Source organism: Hyaloscypha bicolor (genome assembly GCF_002865645.1).
Source record: "Hyaloscypha bicolor E unplaced genomic scaffold K444scaffold_39, whole genome shotgun sequence".
Taxonomy (NCBI): domain Eukaryota; kingdom Fungi; phylum Ascomycota; class Leotiomycetes; order Helotiales; family Hyaloscyphaceae; genus Hyaloscypha; species Hyaloscypha bicolor.
The window spans coordinates 106,439-130,444 of record NW_020194541.1 but is presented as its reverse complement, the minus strand read 5'-3'; the positions used below and the strand labels follow the sequence as shown (position 1 = coordinate 130,444).

Sequence of the window (24,006 nt, the reverse complement as noted above, 5' to 3'; positions counted from 1 at the left end):
GAAGTCTGCGGGGTTGTCCCGGCTGACTCGTCACAGGGCTGAGCATCCCGACGAATTATCGTTAACTCCGCGCCACAGGATCCAATCCGTGCTGCCTTCGTTGAATTGCGTATACTCCGAATAGGCTTACGTATCACACACTGAGTCACATCAGAATATATATGCAGACGGCTTTCAACATTGCTGGCTATATTCAGCAATTTTCAACAGTCAAACAATCCGATCAAAACATACTCGTTCCTGAACACCCCCCCTAGCCAATCGAAATGGGTCTCATCAAGCTCGGGATTGTTCTCTATGGCATTCATCTCATCACGTTAGTTACTTCTATTGTGCATTGAGCATAAACCTGACAATTTCACAGGAAACCCCTCCGCGAAGAAAGAAAATGCGGTGCAGGCTGCGGATTGCCCAGGAACTATCACGAAGACCCAGCCAACAACTCTTTCCCAGGTCCAAAACCCCCAGGATCCCCTCAAGTCTACCAGGAATACCCAGCACCATCTCAGTACCAGCCTCAAAACACTACCTATCGAGATGAGAAACAACTCTACAGCGAAACACCAAGGATGAGCGGCGATAACCAGCAAATCCAAATGCGCGAAGCTCCGACATACGATGAAGCTACTTCGAATCGCTTCCCGACGGCAGCGCATGACTGCCCGAATTGTGGACATTCGAATGAGAAGGTGGTGAAACATTAGGTCTAGAGTGGATGAAGATGCGCACGATTGCGATTGGTTTTCGTGTCATGTTGTAAGATTATGTGTTGGTGTATACATCTCAGCCCTGGAGTTTGGGGTCGGAGTTCATCGGCGGATACTAATTTATAACTCCGTGCTCAGTTTCGTTGCAAGTTTTTTTTCATTCGGTCAGGTATTTGTGATATTTCCTCTCTCGGTGTTCTCTCTTCCCAGTTCCTAAATCTGCAGCTTGTCCCTATGCCTCAATGACAAAAGAGACTCCCAAGTCAAGCTGTTTTCTTTTACAATACTTCCTTGGCAACCGAAGGCTAGACGTCCCTCAGCTACCTTGCGCTTCCCCTTTTCACTCGCTTACCTACTTCCACGCAAGCATCTCGCACTGCAGCGCCGCGAACCAAGCATCTTCCATCTCGGCCCACTTCCTCACCGCCCGCAGTGTCTCTTGTATCTCATCCTCGGTAATGCCAGCATCCAGCCAGCTCTGGCGGAACGGATCTCCCTCCCGCAGCTGTCCTTCAGCGCGCCAGGCTAACCACTTCCTCGTTTCTGGCCCCGAGAACACCTTCGTTCCAGCGCCAACTTGGACCTTGCCTCCGTCAGTATCAAAACCAGCGCTGCGGAGCAGCGCCGGCATCCTCGACCCCGTGGGGTCAGGGTCTGGCATCCCCTTGTGTATTCCGCGGCTTGAGTTTTGCACCCACAACCGGTCGAGGTCCAAGCTCCGCGGGTAGAAGTGCGAATCCGCCGCATCGCGCGTAGCTAGGAGACCGCCTTTCTTCAAGACGCGTCGCATCTCGGCGAGAGCACGGAGCGGTAGGTCCGGCGGGGGCAGATGCCCGAAGAGCTGCGAGCAATAGACGATATCGAATGTCTCGTCGGGATAGGGTAGCCCTTTTAGAACATTTCCTTCCTCGAAGATCACGGATCCGGGTCCCTGGGAGGGCACGTGGTCTTCGGCTGCTAATATCTTTGCCTTTTTCAAAACCTCTGAAGAGATATCGAGGCCCACTATCGTGCCTTCGCTGGCGTACTTAGCGAAGCCCGTGGTGATGGTGCCCGGCCCGCAGCCGACATCGAGGATGTGGTCTGTCTTCTTAATATAAGGTAGGAGAAAGGCTGCATCTGACTCCGGCGTGCGCGACTGGTGAGTTGCGAGGGTGTGGTTGGAGTAACCCTGAGTATAACTGCTTTGACTCCGGTGTGCCATGTTTGCCATCTCTTTGGCGAGAAGGCCAATTTCCTGCAGAGTGGGATCTATCGTTTTTGTATCTATTTATCAAGGTTGGGAGGTTTCATAAAACTGGGGCGGCCTCTCACGGCCCGAACAACCTAGTACCTCCGTTAAATCCGGCATCTTTCTCCTCGACCGGCGGCCTTTGGACCGGAGCAGTCGCTGCTTTTACCTGAGCCGAGCCCTGAGCCCTGAGCCCTGAGCGCGCTAATAAGTTAGCTATATTATGCTCCGGGAGACCCTTTTCTGGTTCCCGAGAGAATTAGTTATAGTTTTCGCATTATCTAAATATAAATCCTATCACTACCTACTTCTACAAAACGTAGCCAACTTTTTAATTTATTATAATATTAATAGTAGCAATTCTTGCTCTGTGAGGCACGTAATAGCAGGGTGATGCACAAGTAGTCAAGGTAAGTAAGCTGCAGAGTGACGCTTGCAAGTGTAACTGATTCCAAGAATTGATTCCAACAAAAGACTAATTGATGCCCCTTTCCAAAGCTAGAAGCGTCTCCCTGTATATTCCCTAGTGCTTAGCCAAGCCTGCGAAGCACTTTACTCAACTAGGAAATACGATCTCATGCGATCCGTACGATTCCGATCGCCCGTACGATTCCGATCGCAAGCTTTACCCAAAATAGGAAACTAGATCCACGACATCTGACACCTGTCCATGCGCCATCACGTGTGCCCCATCACATGCTCTCTCTATTAAACTTATAACAGTCCCTACTAGTGCCTAGTAATTTAGCCTTATAATTTAGCGTTATTATATATGACTTTAATTTTACTAGTGTGTCAAATAATTAGATTAGATTAGATTAATGGCCATTAGTCTAATCTAATCACGAAATATACTTATTAATTATATTCTATTCACGTATTTATTAGATTAATCATGATTAATCTGATTAATCTAATTAATACACACGTGATCCTACACGTGACCGTGCTAGCCTAATCTGGTAACACTCCTGCCCGCTCTAGCTCTAGCGCTACACTAATCAGGGGCGGTAACGCTTAGTAAGCGACCCGAAGCTAAATTAAAAAAGGGGGAATATAGGAGAATAACTGGTTTATTATTATTGAAAGCTAGTATATAACCACTATTATATAAGCCCTAGCTTAGTTTAACTAGGGCTACCTGATAGGTGCCTTAGTTATTTAATACTTATTAAGTAAATAGTGATTTACTATAGTCACGTGACAGATTAATCAGATTAGTTATTCTAATCTAATCAAAAAAAAATCGGAATTACATTAATTATAATCTAATTACATTAATTAATTAATTAATTTGATTAACGTGATTAATCCTTTGGCACACTGAATTTTACTAAAAACTTATTTAATTTCGATAATATAGAACTCATACTTAATATAAACACAATTCCCATCCTATATTAGCACAAAAGATAGGTATTATAAATCTTTGAGTCTTTTCATATGGAACCATCCAAGACAACATCATGAATATTGGTTCTTGCCGGTTAAACTGGGAAACTGGGATAAGCTGCCTTCAATCCCTGTCCTGGCCAGCACCGAGAAAAATACATTCCTTTGATTGATGTCAATATTGGCCACCATCGTGACTCTACACAGCAGGCTGTAGCACAGCACATAGTATTTGGTAGAAGGCATATCCCCGGCGGAATATTGTTTTCAAACAAGAAGAGCAGCTACTCCGCGACCCTCACATCCTTAACCTGCTTGGTAATCTCCGAAGTTCCAGATACGGGGTCGCAAATACTAATTTCCGGGTGAAAACTTATTCCCCCCCCTTCCTGTGGCCATTGACCTCCCACAAGCTGGCCATGCCTTCGTAGACATACCATCGAGCTCCGTCTAAGACTTGAGCCGCGTACAAGAGCATTGAGTGAGAAAATCCTTCCTCTGAGTTACCCCAACATGGCTGTCGTCGATTCTTTATACTTTCTTTCGCTTAGGTCAAAGTACCCGTTCTGCGGCGCCAAAAACTTCCCATGAACCGACGGCATTTTCATTTTTCTGGGCTTAGAAAGTGGTAAGATTGGCAAGGTCTCTTCTCCCTCTATAATTGTTATCTATACATCTAAAGTGACAACTAGAGCAGCAATGAACGCCACGCGCTCGTTGCTCATTGTCAAATGTCATCTCGCCCTACTGAAAGATACCTGTAAGGAAATGGAAACCCTAAGCTTTCGAAACAGTTTGCTTCTTCCTGATATCTTTGAACCCCATAAACCAACAGGACATGAAGCTGCCTACTGCTGCTCCAGCAGTCAAGTAAAAAACGCGATCCACACTCTTCGCATACACCACCACTACGTTTACCAAGTCGGCTCCTTGAAGAATGGTTCGGAATCCCGTTGCACCGGCATTGATGACAGCTTGAGGATCCACGGAAGGGGAGTACTTGGGAAGCAGGGTTTTAAGACTGTTGGTCAAGATGGTGTCGGAGAAGCTGAGGAACAGCGCTCCGCCGAATGCTTGGCTGAACATGAGGAGCGCCATGGCGACGGGGATTTGGGCTGGCTGTAAGGTGTTTTGAATGGCAATTATGGGCTGGAAAGCGCGGTAAACTGTTAGTTGCAGGTGAGAGTTTGAAGAACGGGGGGGGGCTCACTGGTTGCATTCCAAGTCCGCGACCGACACCTCCGATGATCTGGTATCCAACCCATCTTCCAGTCGATGTTCCGGGGGATGATGTAGACAAGAGACCATTTGCAATTGCTACTAGGAGGGAACCAAGTACACTGAAGGGCAAATAGTAGCCTAGTTTTCCAACTATAGGACTCAGCAAGAAATCTACGGACTCGGGATATATGCACGGTACTCACTTAGGACTCCAGAGATCAAGCCAGCGAGGATGTGAAATCCAATAATAGGAAGAACGTAGACACCGCTCATAGTAGGAGACGCGCCTTTCACACCCTGGAAATAGATCGGCAGATAATAGGAAACTGTGAAGAGCTGGCCCATGAAGAGGCCGTACGTCACGCAGCTAGACCAGACAGTCCTCTTTCCCATTGTGGAGAAAGGGATCATTGCGTCGTCTCCCTTACGGTAATCCCACGCTAGAAAGACTGCGAATGTACCGCCGGCGCCGCAGAACAGGCCGATGATCTTCGCACTGTTCCAGGTATATGTGATACCGCCCCATTGTAGAGCCAGTAATAGTTGGATGACGGCAGGCGCGAAGAGTGCGAAACCGGTGAGGTCGAGTTTTTCTGGCAGCGTTTTGAGGACGGCCAGGGGAGGGGGTTTGGGGAGTTGGTCGGGAACGTGGATGAATATTAAAAGTACTGCAACAAACCCTCCAATCGGGAGGTTAATGTAGAAGCCTGATATCGAAGGGGCGATTAGACACATCAACCAAATACGGAAAGAAGGTGACTTACACCATCTCCAAGTCGTGTATTCCGTCAGTAATCCACCAATCAATGGTCCCGTTATCAGGCCCAGTTGTGAAACTATATAAACGGGTGAACATGTTTTCGGTAGGAAAGGAGTGAAGCTAGAACATACAAGCGGTAACAAATCCAATGAGAGCTACAAACATGGTTAATCGACGAACTAATTTTTCTTTCTGGGGAACATACCTGGTCTTTTTGCCATAGGGACACATCCAGCAATGATGGTAAAAGCACCGTTCGTTATGCCAGAACTTCCCATGCCGGCGACGACCCGTCCCACAATCAACATCTTCGAAGAGTTGGCCACTCCACATAGCAGAGAGGCTAGTTCAAAAATGGCGAAGAAGGCGAGGAAGGTCCACTAGACGTAAGTGTGAGTAACAACTGGATCCACGAGAATGGAATATGTTTGCTGACGTTGGAGTTGAAGTTCGAGTAAAACTTCCCCGTCAGCGGTTGCAGGACCGCACTAGAATCATGTGAGCTAGCTATACTTGCAAGGGAAGGAAGCTCAACGTACCTTGCAACCTGGTATCCGGAACCGTACCAGCCCACGTCGGGCAAAGAATGGAAGTCGTTTGTGATTTTCGGAATAGCCTATAGCTACATCTTAGCTGGGAAAGAAATCGAGAGAGCTTTACCACCTGCCGTAACGATGATTGACGTGTCCAGCAGCATGAGCAGACACACTAGCGAGACGGCGGTCATGATAGTAAGAAGCTTGAAGCCAGACACCCATTCTTGATCCTGCGTTGGCTGAGGAGCTTCTGGCGCTGACTTGGGATCTTCATAGAATCCTGCCTGGCTGTTGTCAGAGGGAGGGGCGGAGAGGTCGTCTTTACTCTCTTCTGGTCCAATTTCAGAAACTTTCTTGGTGAGAGAAGGGGGTGTTGATGAAGCCATTTGGTTGCAAAGCGGTGGTAATCCGTGAGAAAATATAGGCCTTGCGATAGGGGAGATGTCGAAAATAACAAAAGAGAGTGATTTAGAGAGAATTCTAGTTTGAAATCTAAACTTCTTTACTGAGGAGAAGGTTGTACAGATTTTATAAGGTTGAAGGGGCCTAGGAAGTCCAAAACTTTGTAAGCATCGGTCGGGATTGAAGAAGAGGGTCCAAATCCGACACCCAATCAAGTCCCTTATATGGAACGACATCTTTTCTGCGCCCAATCTTAGCTTCGGCACCGTTGTTGAAAGGGGGTTTTTCTCTTCTCATTCACAGCTGGTCAGGAAGCGGGGCTATTGTGTTCATCAAGTATTCGTAATATGAACCACTAAGTCTACTATTCCACATCGGTTCCAGCCCCGAAATTGCTGGTTCATCTATACACGCCGAATGATTTTCCCAACGGGAAGAAATTCCTCATAAAAATGTATCATTCTTGTGCGGCGGCCGCGTTCAAGATAATACATAAGTGTTAATTATTTGAAGAAAGGAGAAGGTCCATGAGCCAATCGTCGTCAGAACCCATGACAGGAATGTTGTCAGGACAAAACATTCCATTGACACTCTGCGAAGGAGGAATATTTAGTAAGTCATCTTGGACCAAATGTGTCTCCATGCCTGGCCGAATGGTACGAAACATCTGTGCTGTTCGAAAGAATAGGTCTCCTTCCGGGAAGCCACTATTATCCAGCCCAGCGAGTTCCGCAACTTGTTCGAAGTTGTCAATCACACGATTCATCGTGGAGAGCGCATCCGCGGTTGTCCAAATACTGTTCTCCATCCAGCCAGAATCGACTTGACTTATGAGCCGAGAGAGCGTAACTAGGCAGCGGACCAGTTGCGAGAGTATGGAGAAGGGCAACCCAGCGTAGGTGGCTACTGGTATCGCAAAAAGGGTGTCAAACCATGACTTTATTGCCCGAACGCCTGGATCGACAGATTTCCGTGGCTGAAGTGTTGTTCCATGGAGAAACGTGAGTGGAAGGGAGACTTCTAGCTCTGCGTTGTAAAGATGAAACAACACCGCATCTGCTGTAATGTGAGTAGGAATATAGATCAATTGGTGTATTGAAGCTAACCATCCGTTTGAGGTTGAGCGAGAAGCTCGGTTTTAATGTCACGCAGTTGCGATTGGAAGACTTCGAGACAGAAAGACGTGGGCTTCATGGCACGTTTCGTAGTTTCTGATACTCCGTCATCCAATATAGCCCGAGTCACTCGCTCAGTTATTAATTGCAATCGCACTTGCTGGACTAAAATCCCATCGCTGAAACATTCTTTTGCTTCGTCTAAGACTTGAAGACATTCATCCAAATGCGGTGTCCAACGAAGTGCATCGATTTTTTGAACGAATGAGGATATTCTGAAACAATAAGTGTAGGTTCGAGGATGAATTAAAATAATCAACGTACACTGATGTAACCAAGAAGCAACCCAGCACAGCTCTCCGCTCCTCCATGGTCCGAGGTGTAGGTGCCCTCGAATAGTTCGCCTTCAGGCAGACCAGCGGACGGAAGTCTTTACGGACTTGTTTATTAAGTCCTTGGTCAAAGACCAAGGATATCGCGAGTTGAGTAAAAACACCCAGGAATCCTTTCGTACCCACTTGGTAGTGAGCCCTAAAATGCGGTGGTCAATGCCAGATTCTGCCCTTTCGAAGAGACGAAATAACATACCACCAGCAAAATGTTAGAAGTCCTAACAGGAGATCGATACTCTTCTCGGACTCAATGACCATTTCTTGCGCTACAGTTTGTCGGATTCGGGTACCCAAAACTTGTTGCTGTGATGTTGATTTTGAGCCGACTGTCATTATGCAAAGCCATAGAAACGGTCGCTCTTGTCGGAGGTCTTGCGCCCTTGTTGTAGGTAGGATATAAATAAACGGGAAGTATTTGGATTTGTAGGTCTGGAAATTTATAAGATATGACTCTGCGTCGGCTGGAGAGGGTTCGAAGTCTGTGTCCAAGAAGCCATATGGTTGAAGGCTGTACGGAGAGCCCGTGGAACCATCAGTGGGAGGTGTCGAGACTGCTACAGGATGATAAGTGCCACGAGGCGAAGAATTTTCTACAATCATTTCATGAGGTGTTTTCACGACCCCACTAGATTGCGCTCCAGCCTTAATCAATGACACGAGGCCATCTAGCTTTTCCTCGAGTCGTGCTGTCCTGGACACCACAGGCTTCCGCCGACTCCGACGTCGAACTGACTCTGCTGGGCGGCACTCATTGTCTAAGCGACGGCACCTAAACATCGTATGTCAATCAGCATGTCATATTACTGCGACTTGCTAGAGGTTTCTGACCTCTCACAAGGTCCACCAGCATGGCGGATGATACACTTGCATTTGGACCGGACACAGTTAGCACAAGCTTGTCCATATGGTGCTGGCGTCCCGAGAGACACTGATGTATGGCGGTCCATATTTTTCCTTACGGAAATAGCCAGAAGTTGTAAAGGTCCAAGGTGCAGATCTGTTACAATAGTTCTCCAGATCAGAGATGTGACTGTATTGGCGACGGAGGTTTCGGTGACCAGAGTCGTGCTGACAAACGGCTTATGACCCCTGACGGAGCGGAATGTCTTGGCAATCCCGAAATCCGAACGGCCAGCATGAGGGTGTGTTTGACCTCCTACAGTTAATCAACTTCGAAAGGACAAGGATAACTTGTGCTGGTGTGGACGCTATCTTTGAAGAAGGTTGACTCCCTTCGAAAATATCTTACAATATGAATGAGACTTTGAAAGAATAGGAAGAACCGGTACTCAATATTATTTGACCCACCGACGCACAAGGTATGCCACTCTTACTAATGAAGTGCATAAATAGCATATTTTGGATCTCTTTCATAACGACACGACTGAGCCCAGGATTCTACATGATCAACATAGATCTTTCTAAGGAAATGCTCTTCGGGGGAGGTTTTCTGATACCATAGTGCCAAAGATCCTTCCGAGGAAATGTCACGAAATTCGCCAAGAAACATTCTTTCAGATCCGAATTTTGCTATCTGTTTTCACAAGCATGTCGAAGTAGATATAACATACGATATTCAGCTAAACAAACAATCTTGTCTCCGTAAATAGAATTCGCTGGGAACCTTCTCTCCAAATCTAGAGAAAGATAACGATACATTTGGAGTTCCAAGCCCTCATACCGATCATCAATGTGAGTTTCCACTGAAATAATATCTTGGTGGGCTCGAACTTTTAGCTACACTGTGGGTCTCAGAAGGGATTTTTTTATGTTTGTCCATCTCCCCGTCTTGAAAGTTGAATAGGAACATGAAAGCTCGTTAATTAATGAGATTAACTCAAGGCCTGTTTCGCACGGCCGCATGTCTCTTAATTACAAGTAATTATAATAACCAAATACTAGCTTTTATTACTCGATAATTAAGGCTAGTATTTAATAAATTAAAATTATTTTGCAAGAAATAAGTAACTAATAATTACTTTTATATTAATCTTAATATTTATAAAATTACTTATTATAATTAGGTTTATAAATATTAAGTATTTAAATAATATCTTTTTTTAATTTTTATAAGCTTCTTTATAATATAAATTCTTTCTAAAGCTTTATATTTTATAATTCTTATAAAATCTATCTTATATTAACTTATTTAATAATAAGTAATATAAGATATAATTATGTTTTTAATTATTATAAAGAGAATATTTAGAAATTAATAAAACTAAAACTAAATACTAAAAATATTAGTAAAAATAAAGCTAAAACCTTTATAATTAGAATAATTATTAATTAATTAGTTCTTGTAAAATAATTTTAATTTATTAAATACTAGCCTTAATTATCGAATAATAAAAGCTAGTATTTAGTTATTATAATTACTTGTAATTAAAAGGCGTGCAGCCGTGTAAAACGGGGCCTTATATTACTTATTACTAAATAAATTAATACGGGATAAGTTCTAGTAAAATTGCAAATATAAAGCTTTAAAAATAATTTATACTCAGAGAGGCTTATAAAAGTAATTAAAGCTAGTATTCAAATACTTAACAATTATAAAACTACTTATAATAAGTAGTTTTATAAATTCTGAGATTAGTATGGGAGCTATTACTAGTATTTGAATGCCAGTAATAGTTACTAGTAAATAAAAATATGCGAAAGACTTATTTTTGTAATAAACAAAGGCTGGTGTTTGAATTCTGATAAATACCAGTATTCAAGGGTTGTGAAACAGAGCCTTATTCATTCGCGAGCTTGATATATAGTGCCTCGTGATAGGCATTATTCCACTTAAGCTAACGGAGAAAAAATCGTCTTTGTATTCCATGCAATAGTGGCTGGCGCCGTAGAGCCGAATATGCTGCTTAGGGATTGTTATATCACCACCATCTGGGTGGGCTTATAAACGCGAGGCAAACGAACCAATTCGGGGCGGGAACCTTGACATCAACGACTCATCAACCGCTTTCTTGACGATTCGTGACTCACAAATGGCTCGCATACGGGCTAATTTAGTGACGTTCGGCTCAAAACTCAAGGAATGCGAGAAAACTAAAAGTCGTAAAAATCAATAAATCAAAGAATTTGATAAAAGGAAACTATGCTAATCTAATATTTCGGAACGTAATAATATGCTGTTGAACTGTCTTTTTATTAAATTCCAAGCCTGTAAGTAATATAGACGGCGATATAAGAAGTAAAAGGCAACGCACGTAATTTTACAGGAAATGTTAATGAAACAAGCGAAAAAGGGACAAACGCGCAGCTCGAGCCTGCTCGGGCCGACACTTCTACAGAGCGGAAAAGTACCGTACGTTGTACTGCAGCATAACGAAATGGAAGCACAATTTCCCAGTAAGATTATTATTAATAGTGAGAAGAACTTGATTACTAGGAAACTTCTGGCTCCTAGTATGAGCACTAATGCTATAATCTATTAAAGCAGTAACTTTTTATTAATAAACTATATATAATTAGATTATTTAGAATACAAGTAATAAAACTAAAGCATAATTAAATATTATAGGAAAGGCATACTAATTTTGCTTTATATATTAATTTTAAATATATTAAATAATGCTTTATTTACTAATAAGTAAAATAAGATAAATAAATATATATAATAAAGTAAATATTAAACTAAATTAAATTACTTAATTAAAGTAATACTTATATAAGATTATATTGCCTAATCGGGGCTAGTACTTATATTATACTTAATGAAATACTAGAGAATATATAAAGAAGTATATAAAGCTTTAAAAGTAAGTATTAATTAGTTTCTTATAAAAGCTAAGTCTTTAAATTAATTATGTTTATAAGCTTTATCTTATATTATTATATATAAGAGCTCTTATAAAAGTTATATACTAAGAAGTAAAACTTGTTTAAAGAAAGCTTATATAAAGTTTATATAGCGCTTATAATAACCAAAAACTATAAAATATAAAAAAAGGCATTACTATTTAATAATTTATTATTAATTTAAAATACTTTTATAATTTTAATATTATAATATATATTAAAATAGGAACTTTATTAAGTTCAGAAAGGCTGTATGGGTATTCTCGAGAGAATACGGAACATGTCGAGGGCAGCTATTACTAGATCGACTTGCGCTATTATAACGGCTGTAAGGGTGCTGGGAATATAATGTGTTCAATTCCGAAGATCGAGTCACAATCAAAGATCACGTGATCGTGTTGGTCTATTCTTAGAACTGAGTCCTCAGGCCAAACAGGAAGCCTCGTCCCAACTCGAATCTCAGCCGTAGGAACGAAAATGTCTGTTACGCGCTCTGTTCGTAGGCCTCTTCGCAACAACAATGGCAGAGACTCTAGGACTTGCCGCAAGCGTTATAGCAGTTATCGATTTGTCCGCAAAGGTTACCTCACGGTGCTCTGAGTACTACGGCAATGTCAAGAATGCCCGAGACGACATCGAACGCCTTCAAAGGGAGGCTCAAGGATTGAAAGCAACCCTTGAAAGGGTCCAGTCGCTGTGTGACGGCCCAAATGGTGTGAAGCTCCAGGAATCCCAGAGCTTGCGTGAGGGAGTCGAGGACTGTAGGAAGCAGCTCGCACAGCTAGAGACGAAGCTAGAGCCTCGAAGAAGGAATAAATTGATGAGCCATTATGGAATACGCGCCTTAAGCTGGCCTATTAAGAGCAACGATGTGGATGGAGTCATGAAGAAACTCGGAAATTGCAAGTCCAACATATCTTTCAGTCTCCAAGTCGACCAAGAGTAAGTGATTTTGTTCATATTTCACATAGCAGAAGTTAATAATGTTGCCTATAGGGTACAAATCCTTAGTCTCTATCAAGGAACAGTTCTTAATAGACTGCGATCCGTCGATAATGCCGCATTCGACTCCCACGACGAAGAACATAATGCCAGATGCTACCAAGGCACTCGAGTAGAACTTCTTCGACAGATAAATACCTGGGCTAGTAATCAAGGCAGCGAATGTATTTTCTGGCTGAATGGAATGGCGGGTACTGGCAAGTCTACAATCTCCCGTACAGTGGCCCAAAACTTCGCCGATAAGGGAGATCTCGGCGCAAGTTTTTTCTTTAAGAGGGGCGAAGGCGACCGTGGCCATGCAGGATTGCTCATTACAACAATTGCTACTCAGCTTGTCCAAAAACTGCCTTCCTTAGCGCCATACGTCCAAACTGCGATCGAGGCCGACCCAGTTATCTCGACAAAGGCCCTAAAGCAACAGTTTGAAACGCTCGTCTTGCAACCTTTAGGCAAGATGCAAAGAGACTTGCAAGAGTCTTCGAGAATAGTGGTTGTGATTGATGCCCTTGACGAGTGCGACCGAGAGGAGGATGTCAGAATCATAATTCGCCTCCTTTCACAAGTACAACGCATAACATCGGTACGACTCAAGTTCTTTTTAACAAGCAGGCCAGAGCTGTCTATTCGCGTCGGCTTTGAGGATATAAGCGGTAAGTATGAAGGACTAGCTCTTCATCAAATCCCTAGACATATTGTCAAGGAAGACATCTCTGCATTCCTAGAATACGAGCTAGCAATAATCCGTGATGATTATAATAAATCAGTCACATCAAACCGGCAATTACCCGCGGATTGGCCAGGTCAAGCAAACGTTCAAAGCTTAGTTAGAATGGCTATCCCATTATTCATTTTTGCTACAACAGTCTGCCGGTTTATTAATGACCGAAAATGCGGCCAACCGAAGGATCAGCTTGCTAAGGTCCTAAAATATGAGACTAGAAGCCAATCATCCAAACTTGATATAACGTATCTCCCAGTCCTGGACCAATTACTTATCGGAGTTACTAGTTCGGAGAGAAGAGGTCTAGTAGAAGAATTCCAGCAAGTCGTCGGCTCAATCGTCATTCTCGCTAGCCCTCTTTCTGCTACTTCCCTCGATCGACTACTTGGAGTTCCTGAAGGTACAGTCGATAGCAGAACAGATCTCCTCCACTCGGTTCTAAGCATCCCCTCTCGTTTTGATTGCCCTATACGGCTACTCCATTTGTCATTCCGGGACTTCCTCGTCGACCCTGAGAAGCGCGGGATAAACCCCTTCTGGGTCGACGAGAAGGATGTTCATACAAAGCTGGCAACAAGATGCCTCCAACGCTTGTCTATTAGCAAGTATATCAAGAAAGATATCTGCGATCTTCAGACACCAGAAAGGCCACGGGCAGATATTGATAGACAAACGATAGATTCACACCTACCACCAGACATCCAATATGCTTGCCAATATTGGGTATATCACTTGAAAGAGGGCGGAAGCATTATATGCGACAACGAACAAGTCCACAATTTTCTAAAGTATCACTTCCTCCATTGGCTTGAATCATTAAGCCTTATTGGAAGGCTACGAGAAAGCATTAGTATGATCGACAACCTGGTAGCTATGGTAGAAGTAAGTCACTCTCTAATATTAACCACAAGCATCTACTGAAACGTAATTAAAGTCTACAAAAAGTATTCAACTATCTCAATTTCTTCGCGATGCGAAGCGTTTTGTCCTTAGCTTCTGCTCAATAGCCGACTCATCGCCACTCCAGCTCTACTCTTCTGCACTTGTCTTTGCTCCAAAAGAAAGTACCATTCGAAATATATTCCAGAATTACATACCTGATTGGATCTCACAGCAGCCAAATATAGATCTGGAATGGAATACCGCTTTTGAGACACTCGAGGGCCACAGCGGTTCGGTCACATCAGTCGCCTTCTCACACGAATCGAAGTTACTAGCATCGGCGTCAAGTGATTGCACTATTAAGGTCTGGGATATGGCTGTAGGCTCTCTCCAGCAAACACTTAAGGGCCACAGCGATTGGGTTAGGTCAGTGGCCTTCTCACACGACTCGAAGCTGCTAGCGTCAGCGTCACATGACAATACTATTAAGGTCTGGGATACGGCTACAGGTCTGCTTCAGCAAACGCTCAAGGGCCATAGTAATTGGGTTAATTCAGTCACCTTCTCGCACGACTCAAAGCTACTAGCGTCAGCGTCAGACGATAATACCATTAAGATCTGGGATACAGCTATAGGCTCTCTCCAGCAGACGCTCAAAGGCCATAGTAGTTCGCTCAGGTCAATTGCCTTTTCGCATAACTCGAAGCTGCTAGCGTCAGCGTCACATGATAACACCGTCAAGGTCTGGAACACGGTTACAGGCTCTCTCCAGCAAACGCTCGAGGGCCATAGCGATTGGGTCAACTCAGTTGCCTTTTCGCACGACTCGAAGCTACTAGTATCAGCGTCACATGATAACACTATCAAGGTCTGGGACACGGCTACAGGCTTGCTCCAGCAAACGCTCAAGGGCCATAGTAATTGGGTTAACTCAGTTGCCTTCTCGCACGATTCGAAGTTACTGGCATCAGCATCAGACGATAACACCATTAAGATCTGGGACGCGGCTGCAGGCTCTCTCCGGCAGACGCTCGAGGGCCATAGCAATTGGGTTAGGTCAATTACTTTCTCGTATAACTCAAAGCTACTAGCATCGGCATCAGACGATAAAACTATCAAGATTTGGGACGTGACTACAGGTTCGCTCCAGCAAACGCTTGGCTATAGTAATTGGGTTAGGTCAGTCGCTTTCTCGCACGACTCAAAGCTACTGGCGTCGGCGTCAAACAACAATACCGTCAAGGTCTGGGACGCGGCTACAGGCTTTCACCAGCAAAGTGTCGCAGTTTCCGGTAATATCACGAGTTTATCATTTGATATTACGGACTCAATCCTTATTACAAACGTCGGAAGTTTTAAGGTAGAAAGAACTAAGCTTCCCACTTTGTCCGAATCTTCTCAAGAGGCCACTGGTAAAAGCAACTGCCAAGGATTGGGAATTTGCGGGCCGTGGATTACATGGAACACCCAGAACTTGCTCTGGTTACCGCCTGACTACCGGGCTTTTAGTTCTGATATTTCGCTATCGGGGTCGACAATCGCTATTGGCTGTCAATCTGGAAAGGTGCTTATTATCGGATTCTCATCGGCCATCTTATCTACTCTTAGATAGCTATAATGTTAAATAAAGTAAATGCTGATTATTTAAATACCTTAGTTTTAAGACTAGTTTACTGCTCTTGGGGGAGCATAGCTCCTATGAGAAATTCGTTAGGAACTATGCTCTCCTGAGCCGTTTTTCACAGGACCAGTGATCTCCCGGGAAATTTCTCCTAGGAAAGTACTATGCACGTGATTTCGACGTTAGGGATGGAGCGAAATTTGGCTCCCTGTGGCTAATATTCTGACCCCTTTTAGTCAGATTATTAACGTCAAAAATAGTTCGGCCAGAGGCTGCCACATCCGTTTCGCTAGCGCTTCCCAACCTCTAAGGATAAGGCAAGTTTTTAGGGTATTAAGAATTATAAGTTCTAAACAAGAAGACTGTGAAATGCGAAATTGCGAAAGTACTTAAATTTGGCACCCAATTATGCCTAAAATTATATACTTTTGAAAAGAATTAATTTCAAAGTCTCTTTATATATAAAAAACTCCTAATTTGCTTAAAAAATAGTTAATAAAAGGCTTTCTTTTAATAAAAAAGAAAGAAGAAAGAAAGAAAGAAAATATAAATAATATTATTTTAAATATTAATTAGGAATTAGAGAAATTAAAAATAAATATAATATAGTAATTACAAATTAGTTATATGAGCTAATTTCACGTAATTATATTTATTATATTTAGCTTTAGCTATTAGTACTATATTCTTTTTTTTTAATATTAAAAAATTATTATATAAAAAGAAATTAATATAAAAAGGTATTATATAAGAAATTGGAGTTTAATTAAGTATTTTTAGGAAATAAAAGTCAATAAATCTTGCTTTATATATATAAATATTAATACTTTTATTTAAAAATCAATAATAAATAATTTATAAATTAAAGAAACTAAAAACTAAAATAAGAACTAAAACAAAACTAAAATAAAACTAGAATAAAAACTTAAATAAGAACTAATATAATAATTAATATAATTATATAATTTACTAAGAATAAAAATTAGAAAATAAAAATAAAATAAGAAATTAAACTAAAAATATAAATAAAATATTATTAAAAATTAAGGCATTTTTTCTACTTTTATTCTTTAGCTAAATATTTTTAATATATAAGATTTCTTAAACTTTAAGTTTTTAATTATTATATTAATTTAATTCATAAAAGTAATATAATATAATTAGTAAAGAAATTATATTTGCTTTTAAGAAATATAAATAAAATATCGTTTTTAATTATTAATATAATTATTATTTCGAGAGTTATATATATAATTATAAGAATTAAAGATAATAAAATATAAGTAATAAAATATAAATAATAAAATATAAAATATAAAATATAATTATATAATCTCGTATTTTATAAATAATTTAATTAATAAACTAGATTTTATTAGACTTATCAAATTTAGAAATCATATATTAATATTATAATATTATAATTCTGATTTCTAAATATTAAATACTTTATTAACTTTATATAAATAATATTTTATAATTATATAATAATATTATATATATTTCTAATAAACTAATATTAATTAGTTTCCGGATTTAGATTAAATTAGAAAAGAATTAAACTATATTTATTTAAGATTTAATTTTTTAAAAGCAAAGCCATTATTTAAGTTAAAGAAAAAAATAATTATTAATTCTTTATTTATAATTTGATTTTATAAAAAAGAAAAATATTTAATTTTACTAAAGTTTAATTAAGCTATATTAAAAAAAGAAATAATAATTACTTTTATTTATAATTCGGTTTTATAAGAAAAAAAGATATTGCTTTTTACTAATTATTAAATAATTAGCTATTCAATTATTTAATTATTTTATATAATTACTTTTTTTATTTTTATAAAAATTACTCTTTTATAATTACTTGAATTTCTAAAGCTTTTAAGCTTTAGAATTATTAAATTCTTCTAAAATCTCGGTATTTCACTTTCTAAATTTCTTATTATAAACGAAATTTTTACTTTAAATATAATATTTTTTATAAATTATTCTTCTTTTTACGAATTTATTTCTTTTAAAAGTTATTATATCTTAAACTAAATACAAGTTTATAAAATATACAATTATATAACTTATTATAATAAATAATTCCTTTAGTAAATTTATTTAATTTAATTACTTTATATAAAATAATAATTTCAAGAAAATAATAAAGAAATAAAAATATATAATTAATTTAATTATTACTAAATAAGAGAAAATAATTGAATTTTTGAATATTAAACTATTTTAATATATTTTTTATAATATAATTAATAATATTTTTTTTAGAAATTATTTAAATATAATTTTAAAAACTTTATATATTAAAAAAACTATTAATAAGCTTAAATATTTAAAAATATTATATTTAAATAAAATTCTTTAATATAGTAATATATTTATATAATAAAATAATAATATTAATATTATTATAAGTATTTTATTTACTATTATTAAGGAAAATATATAATATATATTAAAAGCTAGATTAAATCTTTAAAGAGAACTAATTCTATTAGAATTTATAATTCTTATAAAAAATAAATATCTAGAAGTATTTGTTTTTAAAAAATTTATATTATTATTATTATTAGTATAGCTATAGTTATTAATAGTTATATAATATAATTATATAATATAAAGATAACTAGAGATAATAAAATATAGATAACGAGTAATAATTATATAACCTTATATTATATAAATAACTCGACTAATAACTAGTTTTTATTAGGCTTAGTAGATTTAGGAATTATATATTAATACTATAATACTATAATTCTTATTTCTAAATAATAATAACTTTACTAACTTATATAAATAGTATTCTATAATTATATAATAATATTATATATTTCTAATAAACTAATACTAATTAGAAAGAATTAAGCTATATTTATTTAAGATTCAATTATTTAGAAATAAAGCTATTATTTAAATTAAAGAAAAAATAACTATTAATTCTATTATTTATAATTCGGTTATATAAGTAGAAAAAATACTTAATTTTACTAAGGTCTAATTATACTATATTAAAAAAAGAAATATTTATTAGTCTTATTATCTATAATTCAGTTATATAAATAGAAAAGATATTTGATTTTACTAAATACTAGAATAATTAGCTATTTAACTATTCTATTCTATTTCTATTTAACTTTTATAAAACTCTTTTAAAAATTATCTTCTTTTGAATCCCTGAAGCTTTTAAGCTTTAGAACTATTAAATTATTCCGGAATCTCGATATTTTACTTCCTAAATTTCTTATTATGAATTTTTATTTATTTCAAATATAATATCTTTTATAAATTACTTATCTTATAAACTATTCTTTTTTTTATAAATTTATTCTTCTTATAAGCTATTATATCTCGGACTAGATATAAGTCTATAAAATATATAATAACGGAATATACTATAATAAATAATTTCTTTATTAAATTTATCTAATCTAATTACTTTATAAATAATAGTAATTTCAAGGAATTAGTAAGAAAATAGAAATATGAAATTAATCTAAACTTTACTAGAATAAATAAGATAACTGAATTTCTAGATATTAAGCTATTTTAATATATTTTTTATAAAATAGTTAATAATAACTTCTAGAAACTATTTAGATATAATTTTAAGAACTTTATTTATTAAAAGAACTTTAATAAACTTAAACTTAAAAGAATATAATATTTATATAAGATCCTTTACTATAATAATATATTTATATAATAAAATAGTAATATTAATACTATTATAAATACTTTATATACTATTATAAAGAAAGATAAATAATATATATAATTAAATAAGAATATATTAGTAGCTAGACTAGACCTTATAAAGGAATTAATCCTATTAGGCTTTATTACTTTTATAAAAAATAAACATTTAAAATTTATTATTTTTAATATTCCTATATTATTATTATTTCCTTTATTACTTTCTTTACTACTATATTTTATATCTTTACTAGATTTATATACTAGTATAAAAGCTTTAGAAATAAATAATATACTTCTATTATTATTATTACTATAATTATATCTAAATACCTTCTAATTTCTTTTAATTTTAAGATTTATTAGAAAAGTTACTAAAATCTATACTAAAAAATAAAAGTATAATAGATTTAATAGTAATTTTAATTATAAACTTATTTTTTCCCTTAATATTTACTAATATATAGAGCTTTTATAAGAGATACTAATACGAGCTTTTCCTATTATACTAAAGGAACTAGCTTAAAACTACTTTTATAGTAACTAGCTCTTTTAATATATATATATATATATAAAGCTTATATTAATATTTATAGCTTTTTTAAAAGCCCTAAATTCAAATATCGAAATTTAGATAAATAAAATACTATTATATTAGCTTTTATAATAGCTAAATTCCCGGAAAAGATAATATTTAAAACTATTTAATTACTAATTAATAAATTATACTAACTATAATACGGTTTTATATCTAATTTATAAAATACTAAATTTCTTTATAATAAAATTATTATCTCTTATTCAGATTTCCGGGTATATAAATATATAATTTCAGATTCTCTTATAAATCTCGGCTAGTTTATTAATAAGCTCTAGTTATTTATTATTATATATAAAAGCAAATAATAAGCTAATTCCGAAATCTTTTTTATTAATTAATAATATTATTTTCAGAATTCTCTAAGCTATTATTTCTCCGGAAATTATTAAAATAAATCTAGCTATAATTTCGGAACCCGTAATAACTATTTCAAGTCTTATAATTATAATAATTATATTTCGAAGTTATATTTTATATATAAGAAACCCGAATACTATTTATAAAAGTATATATTAGAGAAATAAAAAGCTAAAAAGGCTTAATTTAGGAATAGAAGTATTTATTAGTTTAGATCCCGAAATACCTATAACTTTAATAAATACTTTAATAGTACTTATATATAATATATTACTAAAGCTAAAGATAAAGAAAATAATAAAGGTAATAAAAATAAACTAATAAATAATACTTTTAAGGTTTTATTAGCAGAAATAAATAAAGAAGAGAAATATTATTTAGATTTCTATTTTACTTTAATTAAGAGCTTTTTAGCTATTTCTACTACTTCTATTTTACTAATAACTATAGCTAATACTCTTATAAATAATCTTATTTCTTTTTCTTTTATATATTAGATAATAGGCAAAAACTATATCTTAAAATCTATTAAACCCTTAATAGAAAACGCCTATACTTTTATAATTAATAGTATATTAAAATATAATACTTATTACTTTTACGGAGTTATAATTAATACTAAAGCCTCTAGATACTTAATTACTAGTTCTAACTAATTTCAAGCTCTTTAGCAAACTAATAATAGTATTAAATTTAATAAAACCATTAAAAATTAAATTAATATCTAGTTTAGTATTAGATCTATATCTTTTATTAGATTTATAATAATAAATATACTAATTAGGTAAATATAATTCTATATTATATCTTTAAAAACTTTATTTTTACTTAGCTTAGCTAATATAAATAAGTTAGGGATTTACTTTAATAATCTTATTAATTATTTTATTATTTTTACTAGAAACTATAATATAATATTTCGAATACTTTTTCTTATTTTAGAATACTATATTATAAGGCTTTATTTCTAAATTCTTTATTTATAATTCCTATTTTCTTATAAAAGTCAAATTATAATATTTATATTATTAATTTAGCTATTTATTTATTAGTAAACTCTAGAATATACTAGAATAAATAGGCTATAATATTAATATAAAAGCCCTTAAATATCTTATGAAATACTATAAGTAATACTAGAAATATAGCTAATTATTTAAATAATTCAAGTTTAATCTAAAAAATAATATTAGTTTTAATTATTCTATTATTATTAATATTTTCTATATTTCTAGTAAATCTATACTTTATATTATTAATAAAGGCATTTAATATTAAGCTAGCTAATAACTCTAAAATATTAATATAATATATATTTGGAATATACTTAAGTAATACTAGATTAATAATTATTTAGGCTTTTCTAATTAGATTATAGTAAATACCAGAAAGTAGTTTATTAGTAAGAAGTTTATTTAACTTATAAATATTATAAGAACTAAGGTTAAGATTATTCTTATAGAAGTTTATAAATTTATTAGAATTATAGAATATTATTATAGCCCGATCTAATATATCTATTTTATTATTATAGCTAAAATTAATAGAATTAATAAGAATATTATATTCTAAATAGCTTTTAAGGCTATTAATAACTTTATAGAACCTAATAGTATTATTCTAATTTTTTTTAGTTTATAATACTTTATTTTAAATAATTAAATATAATATTTTATTACTTATTATATTATAGTAATTAGTAATATTTAAAAAAGTAATAATAGAAATTTAGAAGCTTTAAGCTAGATATTAAATTACAAATACTTTAAATACTTAAAATAGTTCTAGTATTACTAATATTTATAAACTATTTCTAAATTCAAATATTCTTATTTAGTATAAAGAAAATACTAGTTCTATTATATAGTAATACTACTTTCTATTTAATCTCTATAAAGCCCTTTTATATAAGAAATATTAAAATTATTACTAATAGTCCCAAACCTAAATCCAAATCTAATAATAAAACTAAAAGTAATACAAGTATAATTTCTCTTACTATTTCTACTATTTTACTAAAGTATAATAGAGAATACTCTTATAAAACTCCGGATATTATAGTATTTCTATAGAATAATAAACTATATAAGAATTCCCGTTAGATTAAAGTTATTAGTTTTCTAGAAAAAAGTATATTTGAAATTACTTCTAGATTTTAAATACTAAAAAATTTTTTTTTTTTAACTTCTGGTTTATTAATGAAATTAAGAATAAAGATATAGAAAAAAAGCTTAAAAAGTTAAAACTAGTTATCTAAGCCTATAATAATAGTAAGAAATATATAGTATTAATATAATTACTTATTATTTAATATATTAGCTAAAGAATTATTCTTAGTATTATTATTATAATAATAAATATTACGGAATTATATTTATATAATATCTTATAAGCTTATATCTAATTAATAACCTTACTTAATTATAATTTATAAGCTTATTAGTAAGCTAAATTTAAAGAATAATTCTATTCTAAAAATTATAAAACTATTATATAATATACCGGAAGCTAGAAATTACTAGTTTAAAACTTATTATTTCTATTATATTAATAAGCTTTCTATAAAATAATTAACTTATAACCCTTATTTTTTTTATAATAAGTAATTCTTCGGAATTATTAGCCTTTAAACTAATAATACTTTATTTATTAGAACTAATAATTTTATAAAGGCAAAGTAATTAAAGCTTTAAGAAACTAAATTCTTAATTAAAAAATATAAGTTCCTTATTTTTGACTATAATCTCAAGTTTAATAAAAGTATTATTTATATAAATACTACTAGAATTACTCTTATATAGGAATATTAGTATAAAAACCTCTGAATTATTTCTATAAAAAATACTACTATTATAAATAATAAAAGTACTATTTATTAAAAACTAATATATTACCTAATATATTAAAGAAAAATATATTATATTAGTCTATTAATTAAAAGCTTTATATAACCTATTAATTACTATTTAAGCTATTAAATTCTCGAAAACTAATATAAAGGCATTTAATAAATATATTTAATAGCAAATTGAGAATATTACTAAAGAACTAAGATTTATAAAGCTAGTAAAAAAGTTCTTATATTTAATTATTTTTACAAATACTTTATTTATAAATAATAGAGATTTCTTTTCCTAAATTAGATATATTCTAATTCTAGTTAATATATTAAATAATTAGATTTGATTTAATTAGACTTCCCTATTTAAATCAAATTAAGTCAAAATTAAGCTAATTAAATTATACTTAATTATAATTAAAGATAATTAAAGATAATTAATTAGATTTATCACGTGACTATATATATGACTCTGGAGCTTTGGAAGCCGAGATAAGGCTAAAATAAGGTCTGGGCTAGCCGTATTAGGTATTACTAAAGGCGCTCTTTACTAAACCAGGCCTAGTACTAATTAGTAAGCAAAGCCAAAGGCACTAGAACCTCCTTAATTTCTACTAATTTCTTGCTACTAATAAAAGAGCTATAAATAAACCCTTATAGTAATTAAGGAAGAAGAAATAAGAAAAGAAGAAAAAAGAAGGAAAAAGAGAAAGAGATTTCTAAA

At 34.4% G+C, this 24,006-nt stretch overlaps 5 protein-coding genes across 5 annotated transcripts; 2 read left to right on the top strand and 3 right to left on the bottom strand.

Moving 5' to 3' along the window:
- The first annotated feature begins 76 nt into the window (after positions 1–76).
- K444DRAFT_306380 (uncharacterized protein) lies at positions 77–880 on the top strand. Its single transcript, XM_024871772.1, has 2 exons — positions 77–316; positions 365–880. The coding sequence occupies exons 1-2, from the start codon at positions 267–269 to the stop codon at positions 702–704; spliced, it is 390 nt and encodes a 129-aa protein (XP_024741077.1). The 5' UTR covers positions 77–266; the 3' UTR covers positions 705–880.
- Positions 881–1,059: 179 nt separating this feature from the next.
- Positions 1,060–2,617, bottom strand: K444DRAFT_640986 (S-adenosyl-L-methionine-dependent methyltransferase; the record flags this gene model as incomplete). Its single annotated transcript, XM_024884551.1, has 2 exons — positions 1,060–1,891; positions 2,568–2,617. 2 exons carry the CDS (start codon positions 2,615–2,617, stop codon positions 1,060–1,062), a joined length of 882 nt encoding a protein of 293 aa, XP_024741076.1.
- A 1,490-nt stretch (positions 2,618–4,107) lies between these two features.
- K444DRAFT_521380 (MFS general substrate transporter) lies at positions 4,108–6,233 on the bottom strand (the record flags this gene model as incomplete). Its single annotated transcript, XM_024874125.1, has 9 exons — positions 4,108–4,479; positions 4,541–4,701; positions 4,755–5,258; positions 5,316–5,387; positions 5,443–5,466; positions 5,517–5,691; positions 5,748–5,799; positions 5,851–5,927; positions 5,985–6,233. The coding sequence occupies 9 exons, from the start codon at positions 6,231–6,233 to the stop codon at positions 4,108–4,110; spliced, it is 1,686 nt and encodes a 561-aa protein (XP_024741075.1).
- Positions 6,234–6,582: 349 nt separating this feature from the next.
- K444DRAFT_555234 (uncharacterized protein) lies at positions 6,583–8,703 on the bottom strand (the record flags this gene model as incomplete). Its single annotated transcript, XM_024876693.1, has 5 exons — positions 6,583–7,305; positions 7,356–7,639; positions 7,689–7,895; positions 7,953–8,525; positions 8,585–8,703. The coding sequence occupies 5 exons, from the start codon at positions 8,701–8,703 to the stop codon at positions 6,749–6,751; spliced, it is 1,740 nt and encodes a 579-aa protein (XP_024741074.1). The 3' UTR covers positions 6,583–6,748.
- A 3,362-nt stretch (positions 8,704–12,065) lies between these two features.
- Positions 12,066–15,777, top strand: K444DRAFT_583375 (WD40 repeat-like protein; the record flags this gene model as incomplete). The annotated part of the gene is made up of 4 exons (XM_024877827.1): positions 12,066–12,502; positions 12,557–14,165; positions 14,398–15,344; positions 15,471–15,777. Exons 1-4 carry the CDS (start codon positions 12,081–12,083, stop codon positions 15,775–15,777), a joined length of 3,285 nt encoding a protein of 1,094 aa, XP_024741073.1. The 5' UTR covers positions 12,066–12,080.
- Positions 15,778–24,006: the final 8,229 nt, after the last annotated feature.